Here is a 16,217-nt window from a genome sequence, read left to right as displayed (position 1 = left end):
TCTCTTTTAAATGCTGGAACGTGTTCCAAGATAGTCCACTTGTAATCTGTAAATACATGACATATGAGGATGCTATGGGCTACCGTGGGTGCCTTGAGATCTTTAGTATTCAAACGGCTCCGATGTTCAATGAGCCTTGTTTTGATTTTCCTCGATGTGCGTCCCACATATATTTTAGGACATGGGCACTGTAGTGCATAGATAACATAGCCTGTGTTGCAATCAGTACTGTGTTTTTGTTTAACGACATATCCTGTATTAGGGTCTTGCCATGATGTGCCAGTGATAGAAGTGTTGCAGAAATCGCATTTGCCACAAGCTTTGTGACCTTGTTCAACCACAGGAGATGGGGCTGTATGAAAAAGTGCTGCCCTAACTACTTGCTGTTTGATGTTTGTTCCTCCAGAATATGTAAACATGGAGTACTATTGAAAATAGAATGGGTTTGAAGAACATGCCAGTTATATTGAATAATTTCTTTAATTTTTTTGGTGAGATTTGTATGTGGGAGTACACAAACTAGGGCTTCTTTTTGAGGTCATGCTTGTACTGTAGTAATTGTTCCCTATCTGAAAATCTAGCTCTGGTGAATGCTCTCTTAATAGCACGCTGGGGGTATCCTCTTTGCTTGAATCTAGTGGAAAACTGATGAGCCTGTTTTAAGAAATCTTCATTTTGAGAGCATAATCTTCGTGCTCTAAAAAATTGACTGACAGGTAATCCACTTTTAAAATGTGTAGGATGGTGACTTTCAAATCTGAGAGGGTTGTTTCTGTCTGATGGCTTGCGGTAAAGTGAAGTCTTTAAATTATCTTCTGCTCGTTGAATCTGTATGTCCAAGAATGATAATGTTTCCTGGTATTATGTAATAGTGAACTTCAGATTGGAGTCTGCTTGATTGAGCCAATAGTAAAAATCAAGTAGTAAATACTCTGTTCCAAGCCATATGAAAACAATATCATCAATATACCTTGTCCATAATTTTACATGTTGAAAAAAAGTGGATTGATAGACTTGGAATAACATAACAGATGTTGGAAACCAGTACTAGGACAGCGAATATGGATCAAAACCTGAATCAGAAATAGCTAAGGAGGGGTGAGCAATGAGCATAAACCTAAAGATGAGATATCGATAATTGAAGCACAGTATAGTGGACTACAGACAAGATGGTTCACAGTCTGCATAGAAAAAAAGCAGTAGAATAGATAATTGCAGATTCTGTAGAAAAGAACTAGAAAAGGTTACTAGTCACTGGATGACAATGTTGATGTCAGGAGGCAGTATACAGAAAGGCATAATAAGGTGGCATGGCTCAACCATTGGAAAATGTGAAAACACTGTAACGTCTTTGTACCAGAAAAGCATTGGGATCACATTCTTGAAAGAACTGTAGAGGATAAAGAAGTTTTGATTACCTGAGACATTCCAATTGCAACTGATAAAAGCAAGTTTGCTTACCGTAAATGGTGTTTCCGTAGATAGCAGGATGAATTAGCCATGCTGTCATGGGAACTGTCATTCAGGGCCCAGGAGGTGGAGCTTCTTCAAGCACAGGTTAAAGTTTTTGGTCTCTGCGGCTGTGCGTGTGTTCCCGCGCAGGAAAGTAACGGAATCTCCTCAGTCTGTAATTAAGCTTTTGCGTAGCAGAATAAAAGGGTGGAGTACCAGGGAGGAGGGAGGGTCAGCATGGCTAATTCATCCTGCTATCTACGGAAACATGCTATCACCATTTGAACCAATGAACTCAGCCCGTTGTTAGCAGGACTGAATTAGCCATGCTGTTATGTGAGTCCCAAGCTCCCGATCACGCAGTTTGAGAAGAGTCATTGTCCTTGCGTGATCTACTTAATGTGGTAGTCAACTTGGTGAAGTTGAGAGAGATTGCAAGATTGCTTGTCCTACTTTTACATCAACAGCTGCCTGTTGGTCAAGGCAGTAGTGAGATGTGAAGGTACGAAGAGAGGACCATGTAGCTGCTTTGCAAATGTCCACTGATTGCACATTCTTGAGATGTGCAATGGATGCAGCTACCGCTCTGACTTGGTGAGCATTGGAAAAGGACATCAGAGGTAACTTTTGTTTTTCATAACAGAACTGAATGCACTGCACTATCCAGCTTGATATGGTTCATTTAGCTACAGGCAAGCCTGCTGTATTTGGGTTGAACAAGACAAATAACTGAGAGGTACGGGAGTCAGATTGAGTCTGTTCCTTGTAATACGCTAACGCACGTTTACAATCGAGTGTGTGGAGCAAGCACTCTCTATCATTAGCGTGAGGCTTAGGGAAGAATGTTGGTAGTTCTATAGTCTGGTTCAAGTGGAACTGTGACACCACCTTTGGGAGAAAGGTTGGATGAGTTCTGAGAACTGCTTTGTGGTGATAGAATTGCAGATATGGCGCATAGTGAACTAAGGCTTGTAGTTCACTAACTCTTCGTGCGGATGTCACTGCCACAAGAAATACTACTTTCCACGTGAGGTATTTTATGTGGGCTGAGTTCATTGGTTCAAATGGTGATAGCATGAGTTGCTCCAAGACAATGTTTAGGTTTCAAGGGACGGGTAGCTTAGAGATTGGAGGATGAAGGTATGACAATCCTTTGATGAAACGAGAAAGCAAAGGGTGATTGGAGATGGAATGACTGTTATATGGTCTATGATATGCTGCTATGGCACTAAGGTGAACCCTTATGGAGGATGTTGCTAATCCAGACGTGGTTAAGGTATGAAGGTAATCCATAAGAAGTTCCGGTGAACAGTCCAATGGTGGAATTCCCTTGGATGTGCACCAGGCAGAGTAACGTTCCCATTTGAAACTGTAATTTCGTCTAGTTGATTGCTTCCTGGATTCCAGAAGGATGTTTTGGGCTGCAGTGGATATGCCCTGTTCCATCAGGAGGAACCGTTCAGCCTCCACGCTGTCAAATGGAGGGATGAGTGTAGCGGGTGGAGGAGCATTCCCTGCTCTTGAACTAAAAGATCTGGTTGATCTGGTAGTCGAATTGAGTTTTTGATAGAGAGGCGTAAGAGGTAACTGTACTACGGTTGTCTGGGCCAAGCGGGAGCTATTAGTATTAGTTGAGCGGTATCCGTTATGCATTTTTGAATCGTCCTTGTAATGAGCGGTATGGGAGAAAAGGCATACATCAGGCTTTCCGTCCAAGGAATTAGGAAAGCATCCTGTGCGATTTTGTTCGGACTGGGCCAGAGTGAGCAGAAGCGCGGAACTTGAGTGTTCATCTCTGTAGCAAAGAGGTCCATCGACGGGATCCCCCACTGCAGGAATATTCCTTGAGCCACTTGTTGATTGGGGGACCATTCGTGTGGATGAAATATTCGACTTAGTCTGTCTGTTCTTGTATTGGCCACTCCCGGCAGGTAAGTTGCCTGTAAATGTATCGAATTTCGATGTGCTTGCTCGAAGATCAGGAGGGCTTCTCTGCATAGGGACCATGAACTGGACCCTCCTTGCTTGTTTATGTAAAACATTGTCACCTGGTTGTCCATATAGACCATGACTCTGCGACCCTCAGGTACTTTTGAAAAGCTTGCAGGGCATTTCGAATTGCTCTGAGTTCCAATAAGTTTATCTGTAAGGTTTGTTCTCGTGTCGACCACAGTCCGTGTGTTTTAAAAAATTCTAGATGTGCTCCCCAACCCTTTCGAGATGCATCGGTGGTCAGTACTGCGTTGTGAGGGAGGGGGGGCTGAACAACGCTCCTTTGGACAGTGTAGACTTGATGAGCCACCAATTTATATCCCTCTTCATTTCAGACGTGAGGATCAGGTGTTTTGTTAAAGGTTGTGAGTGTTGTTTCCATTGACGTTTCAAGCCCCACTGTAGACGCCGCATATGTAGTCTGGTGTTGGGTACTGTGAAAATAGCCGCCGCCATATGACCCAAGACTGTCAAGAATTGTCGTGCTGAAGGCTTGTATGTCTTGTTTAGAGAGCATAGTGGTCAACATATCTCCTCCTTCCTGTCCTCCGGCAGGAACGCTCTGTTGCGTGTGGTATCCAATCGGGCTCCGATGAACTGTAGAGCTTGAGTTGGGCGTAAGGTTGATTTTTGATAATTGATCACAAGCTCTAACCCGTGTAAACAAACGATCACCTGCTGAAGATTCTCAAGTAGCTTGATCGGAGTCAAGGATACTATCAGCCAATCGTCCAGGTATGAAAAGATTGTCAGACCTTGTTGATGGAGGTAAGCCACCACCACCACCATACATTTGGTGAAAATGCTGGGTGCTGCCGATAGGCCAAAAGGAAAAACTTTGTATTGGTAGTGTTGATGCTTGTATCAAAAGCATAGGTAGCGCCACGAGGATGGATGGATAGGAATGTGGGTATAGGCATCCTTCAGGTCTATTGAGCACATCCATTCGTTGGGTTGTAGGAGAGGAAGAATTGACTTTAGGGACAACATTTTGAATCAGAAATTTGTTCAAATCCTGGAGATCCAGAATTGGACGAAGGCCCCCGGATTTCTTAGGAATGAGGAAATATGGTGAATAGAATCCTGTGTCCCCGGCTTTCATGGGGACACATCGGATTGCTTGTTGTTGTTGGAGTGAGGCAATTTCCTCTCCGAGTTGGGGATAAGATTTCTGTGGTAATTGAATAGCGAGGTGAGGTAGTGAGGGTTTGGTTGTAAACTGGAGTTGATATCCGTTTTGGAAAATATCGAGGATCCAGCGATCGGATGTTATAGCTTCCCAAGATGGGAGGTGAGATGTAATCCTTCCCGGGGGTGCTTGGTTTAGTGGTGGCAGCCATATCTTTAAAAAGACTGTGTTGACTTTACGGGGGCTGCAGGCTGTTGGTCTTGTTGTCGTTGGTTTCTTGGTTTGCCCCTTCTTGCTGTTGCTGTGGCCGTTGGTATGTTGGATATGGGGCTGGTCTGTACTGTTGGTATGACCTATACGGGCGGCGTGAAAACTGTTGTCGATGAGAAGTGCCGAAATAGCGTCGAGAAGATGAAAATTGGGATGGAGCCATTAAGGACTGCACTGCTATAGCCTGATCTTTAAGTTTGGTAACTGTGTCCTGGAAACGGTCCCCGAACAAATTGTCTCCTGTACATGGCAAGTTGGCGAGCTTATCGTGTAGGTCTTCTCTGATAGCACTAGCTTGGAGCCATGCTATCCTGCGAGCTGCAATGGCTGCAGCTGTAGCTCTAGATGAGGTTTCGAGTCCCTCATATACCGCTCATAGTAGATGTCTGGAATATTCCTCCATGTCTTGAAGGGGAGGTGGAATCGGCTCCCCAGTAGAGGTGAGCATCCCTTTTGTCGCCTGAATACATTCGTACATATATTGTACCATGTAGAACTGGTGGTGTTGTATGCGAGCAGCTAACATGGAGTTTTGATATATTCGTCTTGCGAAATCATCCAAACACCGATTATCCCGTCCTGGCGGGTTAGATGCGTGCATTTTTTAGTTTTTAGAACGTTGCACAGCGGACTCAACCTCTATGGACGCATGTGGCAATTGCGGTAAGGTGTAATGTGACGACTTACGGATACGGAATTTGAGATCGGTTTTCCTTGAGACGGCCGAAAGTGAGTGAGGAGTTTCCCAAGACTTCTGAAGCACACTGTGCAACACCTCTTGTGGGGGAAGAGATGGTGGTTCCCCTGGAGCATCGAAGATTTTTAAAAGCCCCAGTGTTTCAGCTCTGGGATTGGGAAGTTTCTGTACGTCCAAATGTAGTATCGCCCCCAACTTATCCAGAAATTTCAGTTAGGTCAAGTCTTCGGGTGGTGAATATGGCTCTTGTGGCTGTTCCGGTGGGTCATATGGATACCCGGTAGAAGAGCTTGGTGAAGATTGAGGGGAAGGCAAGTCCCCAGACGATGGAGGCCTGTGAGTTGGTGAATTAGGCAGGAGTAGGGCTGGTGACTGCGAGGGCTCTGCTGACGGTTCTCTGGAGGCCTGCGATGGTTCAGGAGAACTGGAAGGGGAATCATGAGGTAAATTGAATGAGGATTGAAGGCTCTCAAAAAATCCTGATAATGCTGTGACAAAGAGAAAAATGCTTGCTGTGCCTGAGGTGGCATTTGTGGTCGAGTAGATTTTGATGGAGACAGTACTGTTGCCTGTAAGTCAGGGTCCGAGTGTAGTGATGCCGGTCCCTTGGGTCGAGCATGTTTCTCATGTCTCCTCTTCTTAGGGGATGGCTGTAAGAGATCCTCGTCCCCAGGTCTTGAACATGATCGTGCTGATTGCCCGGATAGGCTGTGAGAAGAAGAGGAGGTTGCGGAAGATGGTATCCGCACTACGTCGGCCTCCGAGGTGGAGGTAGCTCTTGATGCACGCTCATAGTGCGATGAGCTGGATTCCGAGAGACTTGATTCAGACCTACGAGTTGTCCTGCCCCCATGTTCATAACTGTGTTTTGAATGGTGGACATACCTGTGGTGACGTTTACCAGAGTGTGCCTCATGTCTCTTACGATGGCTGGTGCCCTCGATCAGTGAAAGTTGTCGATATTTAGCGGCCTCATCTCTATCCCTTGCTGTTGGTGACAGGGATTTATGGGCGTGCGCCGGTGTCATCTCAACTGAGGTGGAGTGCGTCGAATGAGATCCACTCTAGGACAAATGTCCTGGTTTTTGCATCGAGTGAGTCGATTTTTGCGATTGGTGCGTCAGTTTTGGTGCTCAATGGACTGCTTGCGCCGTCTTTTGTGCCGGGTGAGTCGACTTTTGTGCTGGGTGCACTGGCTTTGGCATCGGGTGCGTCTGCCTTTGCACCGGGTGCGCCGGCTTCGGCGCCGGTTGTGTCTACTTCGGTGCTGGTTGCGCTGGCGTCGGTCCTGGCTGGTTTGGCATTGGCGCCGGGCACGCCAGCTTCGACGCTTGGTGAGTCGTTGATCCGTGATGTTTTGTTTTTGGATGCGTCAGGCTCTGCGCCGAAAGCGAAGCGCTTAGATCCCGATGCTCTGATCTCAACGCTGTCTGTGTTGGGAGTCGGTGTTTGGCGCTTTGGCATCGGTACCAGAGTTTTGAGCGGATCAGATCCCTGCTTCGAGGCACATGTCTTTCATGGGACTGTTTTGTACTCACAGGTCCCATTGTACCTCCAAGCCTGGAGGTTATGGGGTCCCACGATGAGACCCTCTTCACGGATGGGGCCTGATGCTTCGATGGCTCTGGCAAAGAGTTTTCATCTTATGAAAACTCATAAGAGTTTTCATCTTATGAGCGCGGTGCCTCTGGGCTCTTGGCGACATGCAAGCACAATATTCGCAGTATCTTTGATTGTGGTTGGGTCTGAGGCAGCGGTGATGGACATGATCTTTCCACATGGATAGGGCTCAAATCGGATGTTCTGTTCTGTTTTTTGGACATTTCTCACTAAGATATAAAAAATACGCTGAAGAGAAAAAAGCTCCGCGTGCGATCCCGCAAGTGGAAAAAAACAGACTGAGGAGAATCTGTTACTTTCCTGCATGGGAACACACACGCAGCCGCAGAGACCAAAAACCTTAACCTCTGCTTGAAGAAGCTCCGCCTCCCGGGCCCTGAATGACAGTTCCCATGACAGCATGGCTATTTCAGTCCTGCTATCAATGGAAAAAAGCTTGATGCAAGAAACTTTATACTGTGGTAAAATAGAAAAGCACAAGAATAGCATTGTTGCTAGAAGTATCATTACTATGTGACTATTCTGTAGACTGTATGGAAAAAGCGAAGATCCTTAAGTATCAACTGATGCAACCAGAGACCAAGAAAATGTGGCAGAAAGATACAGAAATTGTCTAAATTGTATTAGGTCCTCTGGCCTGATTAAAAAGAACGTTCAGGCACATATACATATGTTGCCTGCACATATTACACCTTATGAACTCCAGAAAGAAGCTTTTTTGGTACAATGCAAGTATTAAGAAGTGCATGAGCAGTAAAATTGAGAGATTGAGATCATATTGTTATGCCCCTTTCTTCTGATCTGAACCACCTCTGGCAGCATGCTGTTACAAGGACCCAGGATACACCTTCCTCTAACTCTAGACTGCCTTTATAGGTCCCCTAGCCGGGACTTCCTGTGCTGCTGGAAGATGATGTCACATCCTCCAGGAGTATATAAGGAAGTCTCTTGTAACAAGCCAATACCTCAGCAACAGGTTTCCTGATGCGCTTGTGTTCGTTGCTAAACATGTTTTGCTCCTGCCTTGTCCCTAGCTCTTCTGTGCTTTGTTCATTGTCCAGTTCCTTGCCTATCTGCTCTTGTTCAGCTGTTCTTGTTTGTCCTGTTTGTCTTGGACTGACTACCTGTATCCTGACTCTGGCCTGACCTCTGTCCTTCTGCTGTCTGCCCTAACATCTGGCTTGTTACCTGTTCTGCTGCCTGCCTTGACCCATACTTGCCTGAATTATTCTCTTAGATTGCCCTGGGGACTCACCTAAGTCCTGCCGGCTCCTGGAATCCAAGGACTTAACCTTTGGGGAATGGGGCTAGTCTAGATGAAGCTCCAATTTGTCCTGCCACAGGGTTTCTTTGCCAGCTGATGAGGTGGACCTAGAAGGCTTGCTCACTAGGCAGCATTAACCACCCTTTTGTACTAGGTGTCTACTTCTCAACATGCATTACCCATACTTAACATACCCTGGCTTTTCAGATGATGGAAACCAGTACTATGGCAGAGCTCAAGCATTCTTGAAACAGATAGGGGAAAGTGGTAGAAACAGGGTTGGGAGACTGCAGTATTGTAGACAATACACTACTCAGTCCCTCAAAAGCAGGGGCAAGTGGAGAAGAAATGAGAAAACAAGGGGCAAATAAAGGAAGCACAACATTGAGACACCATAGGTTTTCAGGGTATCTGGGTTAGAACTAGTAAGCTACAACTCCTAGAAACCAACTAGGTCAATGCCAACAGGTTGGTGGTGGCTGGGTAATACCCAGCAAAATGATAAGGAGAAAAGGGAAAAATAAGGGAGCAAGATCTAGCAACATGGTAGGCCATAGGGTAGCTGGCTTGTAACCAGCAAGCTGCAACTCTGTAGAAACCAATAGGTTGGTGGTCAGCAGGTGCCACTCAGCAAGACCACAGTGGTTGAAAATTCAGGAAACAATCTCAGTTTTGATAGCAGTTTAGATTATTACAGAAACTTGGAGGTAAGGTATGTGGGGGAAGGGACTGGATGTTGGATTAAGTACTGGAACTAGTATGCTCATCTTTGCAAATTGGTAGAGAACCAAAGAGACAACAAAATTGTTTAGATAAAGAATGATATCCTAGAAACTGCTAATCAAGATGAATCCTTAGTAGGGTTAGAACAGAATAACTAGGCAGACTGCATGGACTAATTGAGCTTTATCTCTTATCTACTATGTTCCTATGTTGTAAATTCACCTTTTTTTAAATTTCACATAGCACTTTATATCCAAGCATGATGTCAATGTACTATATAACCTTAAAGCCACATTATTATAATTACCAAATCACAGAAGGGTAAACTGAGACATGGAGATAAAATTTCATTTTCATTTCATAAAATGTATTGATCGCCTAACACAAAGTAGGCCTAGGCGATGAACAAAAATACATACATAGTAAAAACAATAATAAACATACACTTCAGACAAAAATTTTGGTTCACAGAAACTGGAGAAAAATACTACTAAATACTGGTATCTATGTCCCTAGATCAAGTTATTTATTATTCGTCAGTTGACATTAACGAGAACTTATAGCAATTACTCTACTCACATTATTCTCATTTTTCTAATAACCATGTTCTCACATTCTTTTCACTGAAAACTGAATTACACATACTTCAGGCTATTACATATTATAAGCACGATGGAGTAAAAACTCTTTAAATTCTAATTTAAATCTTTTAACGTCAACCAAAGACCTCAATTCCACAGGAATGAGATTCCACTGAGTAGGAGCTGCTATGGAAAAAGAGGTCTCCCTTGTACTAAACAACTGAGCATGTCGAACTGAAGGGATCTTTAAAAGATTCAGTTGAGAAGATCTCAAACATCTTACAGGTTTATAAATCTGTAATAATGCATTAAGCCAGTATGAAGAATCTGAGGCAAGAAGCTTATAAACTATCATGCCAGTTTTAAACACAATCCGCTCGGTAACTGGCAGCCAATTAAGCCTACATAAAGTAGGAGAGATCCGCTCGAAACGCTTAGAATGAGAAACTAACCTGGCGGCTGAATTCAATAAAAGCTGTATTGAATGAATCAAACCTTTAGGTAAACCAATATAAAGACTATTGCAATAGTCAATATGCAGGAATATGATCGCCCATACCACTGTCAAGAAATCACTGTCAAGAGTCACTGGGAAAACAAAGATTTAAACATAGGAGTTCCTTCCTGACACCTAATTCAATACACTACTAACGAATGGCTTTTAATATAGTAATATCATATAGTAATATAGCATTGACAGCAGAAAAAGACCAAATGGTTCACCTAGTCTGCCAAGCAATTTGCTTATGGTAGTAACTGCCACTCCATACAGATTACCCCCATGCATTCTGTTAAGGGTAGTAACATGTTACAGGTACCTTAATACATGAGGGCATTCATATTTACAGTCATTGAATAGGCATTCTGGTTTATTGATTTCAGTGTCAATATTCAAATAAATAATGCTGGTAGATGCTGAGCTTTACTATTTTCTAATGTTGGTGTAATATATGTTTTAGGATAACAGTTTCACTGGGCAAGTTCCCTAATTGGTCACTGAAATTTTCACAATGACAGTTCATGGCAGGCATTGTAATAAAGGAAAAGTATTATTCTCCATTTGTATTCATTCTCTAACCATTCAATTCTTTACACATCCGGTTACCCTTAGACAGTTCACCTTAGAGCAACTCACTGATTGTGCATCTTCTGGTGTTATCTATGCTATTTTGCGCCCCCGCTAGTCACGCACTGGCAGTCCCACAATCAGGATATTTCATCAATGAAGTTTTTTTGTTCTGGAGCAGCCACAACGCCCTGCATGGGGTGATGATTTTTCTTCAATTTTAGTTCGAAAAGAACAACATTGGATTTTTGAGTTAAAGTCCTTAACTCCAGATGGATTGAACAAAGAGATTGAGGGGTCCTCTTTTTTCTAATAATTTCTTTTTTCTTTTAAATCATTTTTTCTAATAATTCATCTTACATTTTTCACCCCTTTCCCCTCCCTCCGTTATCCCTCCCTTCATCCCTCCTTTCTTCCCCTCCCCCTCTCTGCTTTTTCCACCCCCTTCCCTCAAACCCTCCATCCACCCCTTTTTCTTGTCCCCTCCCACCACCTCCTCCCCCTATTCCCTTCCCTCGGCCCTTCCCACCTTCCCCCCTCCCCAGTTTCCCTTCCACCTTCCTTCCCCCCCTTCCCTCCTCTCCTCCCCTCTGTCTTCCTTTTTTTCCCCTCCCCACCCCATATAATTCACTCCCCCTTTCCCCCTCTCCCCACCCGTTCTTCTTTTCTACCTTGTATATTAGACATGCCGCAATTCATATCACTGATAATTGTACGGGATTCATTTCTGGTCTTACAGTACGTTCGCCACAGGATTTTTCAGCCCTCTGTTTTGGATTATGTACAGCGGTTCTTGCCCTTATAAATGACTGTTCAGCTTGCACGAAAGTTAATGTTCGTTCCTTCCTATAAAGAATAATTTCTTTCTTCATTTTAGCTTAATTTCAATTTTTGCTTTGTGCTCTTTTTCAGTTCTCTGAATTTGGTCTGGGGGTTCCCCCTTCCTCCCCACCTCCTCCCCTAACATGAGATTGAGTAAGGTGGGTTTTATCTGTTCCTAGGCTCCTCCCTGATTGGTTTTTTCAACTTAACTCCTTTTTTTAAAATTTAACCCCCTTCTCCAATTTAACTTTTTAAGGATGTTAATTTTCCTATATTAATTATTTCCTTTTCCCCTCCCCATTCCCTGCCTCCTTCATCCTCCTTCCCTGTGCTAGCCTCTGTTAAAAAAAATGTATTTGTCTTTTTGTTTTTTAGTATAGGATGGTTTTCAATCTTTATTGCTAGCACAACCAATCCACCCCTCGTCCCCACCCCAGCCTCCTCCCCGCCCCATCCTCCTCCCCACCTCTTCCCTTCATCCTTCTTTCCCTTCCCCCTGCCCCCTCCCTTCACATCATCTTTCTTCCCCTTCCCCCTTCCCCTCTTCCCGCTGCCCCCATTCAAATTTTTTTTTAATTTACATTTTTTATTAAGGTTTTAAGCAATAACTTGCACAACTGCAAACAAACTTTCCAACATATTGAGATACAAACAGTCAGCACAAAGTTGTTAACATATCCCTTCCCCATCCCTCCTCCCCGCCCCCCACCCCCCATGGTAGAAAATTACCAAAACAGATTAAGGTACATCAATATAGTCCACAATGTAACAAGGTAAAGGCCAGTAGAGCACAGCAAGGCTGTCTTCCAAGTCCATATTTCTCCTATAGGCTGAGGAAGATACACAAGCTTATCAGAAACCACTCCTGTTTCCACAGTTATAATAGTCCGAAGGGCACAGTATCCCCTGCATGTTAGCCATGTAAGTACATTACCGAAAGTATCACAAACGTGAGACATAATCCGAGAAAGGTTTCCATATCTTCATGAAGGAAGTCACTCTATTGTATTTGGTTGCTGTTAAGGAGGCCAACTTATGGTACTGGTGTAGTGTGTCGATGATGTCCTGAAGTCTCGGAATCTGATGCGATTTCCACCGAAGAGCGATCTGACTACGTGCAGCAATAAACATTTGAAGACAGAACCGTTGTTGTGTTTTATTGACAGTATCAGGGAATATTTGCAATAATGCTGTGTCAACAGAGGGCACCACTGAAATTCCCAAAAGGGTACTCAACCAATCAAACACTTAAGAACATAAGAACACGCCATACTGGGTCAGACCAAGGGTCCATGAAGCCCAGCATCCTGTTTCCAACAGTGGCCAATCCAGGCCATAAGAACCTGGCAAGAACCCAAAAACTAAGTCTATTCCATGTTACCTTTGCTAGTAATATCAGTGGCTATTTTCTAAGTCAACTTAATTAATAGCAGGTAATGGACTTCTCCTCCAAGAACTTATCCAATCCTTTTTTAAAAACACAGCTATACTAACTGCACTAACCACATCCTCTGGCAACAAATTCCAGAGTTTAATTGTGCGTTGAGTAAAAAAGAACTTTCTCTGATTAGTTTTAAATGTGCCCCATGCTAACTTCATGGAGTGCCCCCCAGTCTTTCTATTTTCCGAAAGAGTAAATAACCGATTCACATCTACCCATTCTAGACCTCTCATGATTTTAAACACCTCTATCATATCCCCCCTCAGCCGCTCTTCTCCAAGCTGAAAAGTCCTAATCTCTTTAGTCTTTCCTCATAGGGGAGCTGTTCCATTCCCCTTATCACTTTGGTAGCCCTTCTCTATACCTTCTCCATCGCAATTATATCTTTTTTGAGATGCGGCGACCAGAATTGTACACAGTATTCAAGGTGCGGTCTCACCATGGAGCGATACAGAGGCATTATGACATTTTCCGTTTTAATCACCATTCCCTTTCTAATAATTCCCAACATTCTGTTTGCTTTTTTGACTGCCGCAGCACACTGAACTGACGATTTCAATGTGTTATCCACTATGATGCCTAGATCTCTTTCTTGGGTTGTAGCACCTAATATGGATGTGTAACTATAGCATGGGTTATTTTTCCCTATATGCATCACCTTGCACTTGCCCACATTAAATTTCATCTGCCATTTTGATGCCCAATTTTCCAGTCTCACAGGGTCTTCCTGCAATTTATCACAATCTGCTTGTGATTTAACTACTCTGAACAATTTTGTATCATCTGCAAATGTGATTATCTCACTCGTCGTATTTCTTTCCAGATCATTTATAAATATATTAAAAAATAAGGGTCCCAATACAGATCCCTGAGGCACTCCACTGTCCACTCCCTTCCACTGAGAAAATTGTCCATTTAATCCTACTCTCTGTTTCCTGTCTTTTAGCCAGTTTGCAATGCACGAAAGGACATCACCACCTATCCCATGACTTTTTACTTTTCCTAGAAGCCTCTCATGAGGAACTTTGTCAAACGCCTTCTGAAAATCCAAGTATACTACATCTACTGGTTCACCTTTATCCACATGTTTATTAACTCCTTCAAAAAAGTGAAGCAGATTTGTGAGGCAAGACTTGCCTTGGGTAAAGCCATGTTGACTTTGTTCCCATAGTTTCTTAATTAGGGGGCACTCCCACCAAATATGCAGAAACGAACCCTGTTCCCCACAGGCCCGCCAACAGGAATCCGGTACCGAAGGGTAAAATCGGTGAAGCTTATCCAGAGTAAGGTACCACCTGTATATTATTTTGTAGCAGTTTTCCTGCATTCGTGCGGAGATAGAACACCTCCTAGCATTGCTAAAAACCTCTCCCCAAGTCTTCGTCCCCAATTGTCTGCCCAAATCAGATTCCCACCTGGAGATAAATTTGCAAGGCTCTGGCGAAATAGGAAAAAACAATTGATATAATTTAGATGTCGAGCCTTTGAGCATATCACTATGTAAACAGTAAGTCTCCAGCAGCGACCGTCCCAAACGTAGGGATCCGTCCCTCTGCAGGCTCTGCACATAATGTGAAACTTGTGCATACGCCAGAAAGTCATGGTGGTTAAGTTGAAATTGGGCAAAGAACCTGTCCCTGGGAATTATAGTGCCTTGGGATAATAGGTGTCCAATTGTGGTGATCCCCATCTCCCGCCAATGTTGTAAACGTTTTGTTTGATAATCAATAGGTAAGTAAATATTATTTAGTAGGGATGTTTGGTAAAAATATTTATGATCCCCAACTAGGCGGCGTAGGTTGTTAGCCCAAACGCATATGGTAACTGCTAGCGACCATGGGATAGCCTGTACCGGTCTCCAGGTAACACGAGGCTGCCATGGGATTGCTGATAGTGCCATGGGTCCCACAACATGCTGTTCTACAAGTGCCCATTGCTTTGGGGCTACACGGCAGTGTATATCTAAAACAGCTCACATTTGTGATGTGGCATAGTATCCTAATAGATTAGGGACTCCCAAGCCCCCCCTGTGTTTTTGATAAGTATAGTACCTGTCGAGCTAATCTTGGTGGGCGTCGTATCCAAATGAAATCAAAGATTTTCTTCTGCCAGAATTGGGGAAAAGATATACACTGGTAGTGATGAAAAGAGATAAAGCAATTTCGGTAGTATAGTCATCTTAGTAATTGCAATCTGACACAGCCAAGAAAGCTTCTCTTATTCCATCTACTCATGTCCGTAGTGAGAGGGAGATAATTTAAAGAGTAGAGGTCCGACAGTTTTGCAGATAGTTGTACCCCCAGATATTAGATATGAGATATTGCCCACTTAAATGGGTAACGCTCTTTTAAAGTCTGAACTAAGGTGGGATTCAAGTTAACATTAAGTAACTCCGATTTATCAAAGTTCACTTTGAGGCCTGCGACCTTGCTAAGCGTATTTAGCTCCCACATCACTCCCTGTAGCGATTGTACTGGATCCGTTAATGTTAATAAAACATCATCAGCAAATAACGATAGTTTGCATTGATACCCTCCTAAATTGACCCCCTGAATATCAGGCGATGTTCTGATCTTGGTAGTCAGGGGTTCAAGATAAAGAGCAAAAAGCAGGGGTGATAAAGGACACCCCTGCCTGGTGCCACGACCAATGTCAAATGCAGGGCCATATCCATTGTTGACCTTAACCCTAGCTTTGGGATTATCATATAGTTTTTGTACCCATTTAATGAAGTAGGGTCCAAATGCTAACTTTTGCAAAGTGAGAAACAAAAACGGCGAATGAACTAAGTCAAACGCTTTTTCAGCGTCGATGGATAGTAACACCGCCAGTTCCTGTTCCCTTTGGACCCACCACATCAGATTGAGCACCTTGCAGATATTATCTCCCACCACGTTGTGGCACAAAACCCACTTGGTCAGAGTGCACCAGGCAGGGTAGATATTTATTAAGCCATAAAGCCAAGAGCCTAGCCAAGATCTTAAGATCGACATTAATGAGGGAGATCGGTCTAAAAGAATTACAGAGTGTAGGATCCCTCCCCGGCTTGATGAGCACGGTAATGCTGGCCACATTTGCCTGTGAACCAATATTCCCATCCTCTCGAAGGCTATTATAGAATTGAGCAAGCGGTTCCGCCACCGTGGTTGCACATTTTTTG

General features: G+C 43.7%; 1 protein-coding gene across 7 annotated transcripts in view; it reads right to left on the bottom strand.

Moving 5' to 3' along the window:
* SLC5A6 (solute carrier family 5 member 6) overlaps positions 1-16,217 on the bottom strand; it is a 377,063-nt gene that overhangs the window by 19,320 nt on the left and 341,526 nt on the right. The window contains exon 16 of one of the 7 annotated variants that reach the window (XM_029596266.1): positions 12,383-12,727. The exons of the other annotated variants lie outside the window; for them this stretch is intronic. Within the exon in view, the coding sequence (XP_029452126.1) occupies positions 12,650-12,727 (78 nt within the window). The 3' untranslated portion in view covers positions 12,383-12,649. Of the gene's footprint in view, positions 1-12,382; positions 12,728-16,217 lie in introns of those variants that run through there. 7 annotated transcript variants of the gene reach the window in all.

Source organism: Rhinatrema bivittatum, chromosome 3 (genome assembly GCF_901001135.1).
Source record: "Rhinatrema bivittatum chromosome 3, aRhiBiv1.1, whole genome shotgun sequence".
NCBI classification, from domain to species: Eukaryota; Metazoa; Chordata; class Amphibia; order Gymnophiona; family Rhinatrematidae; genus Rhinatrema; species Rhinatrema bivittatum.
The sequence above is the reverse complement of the archived record's forward strand: the minus strand, read 5'-3'. Positions and strand labels throughout refer to the sequence as shown.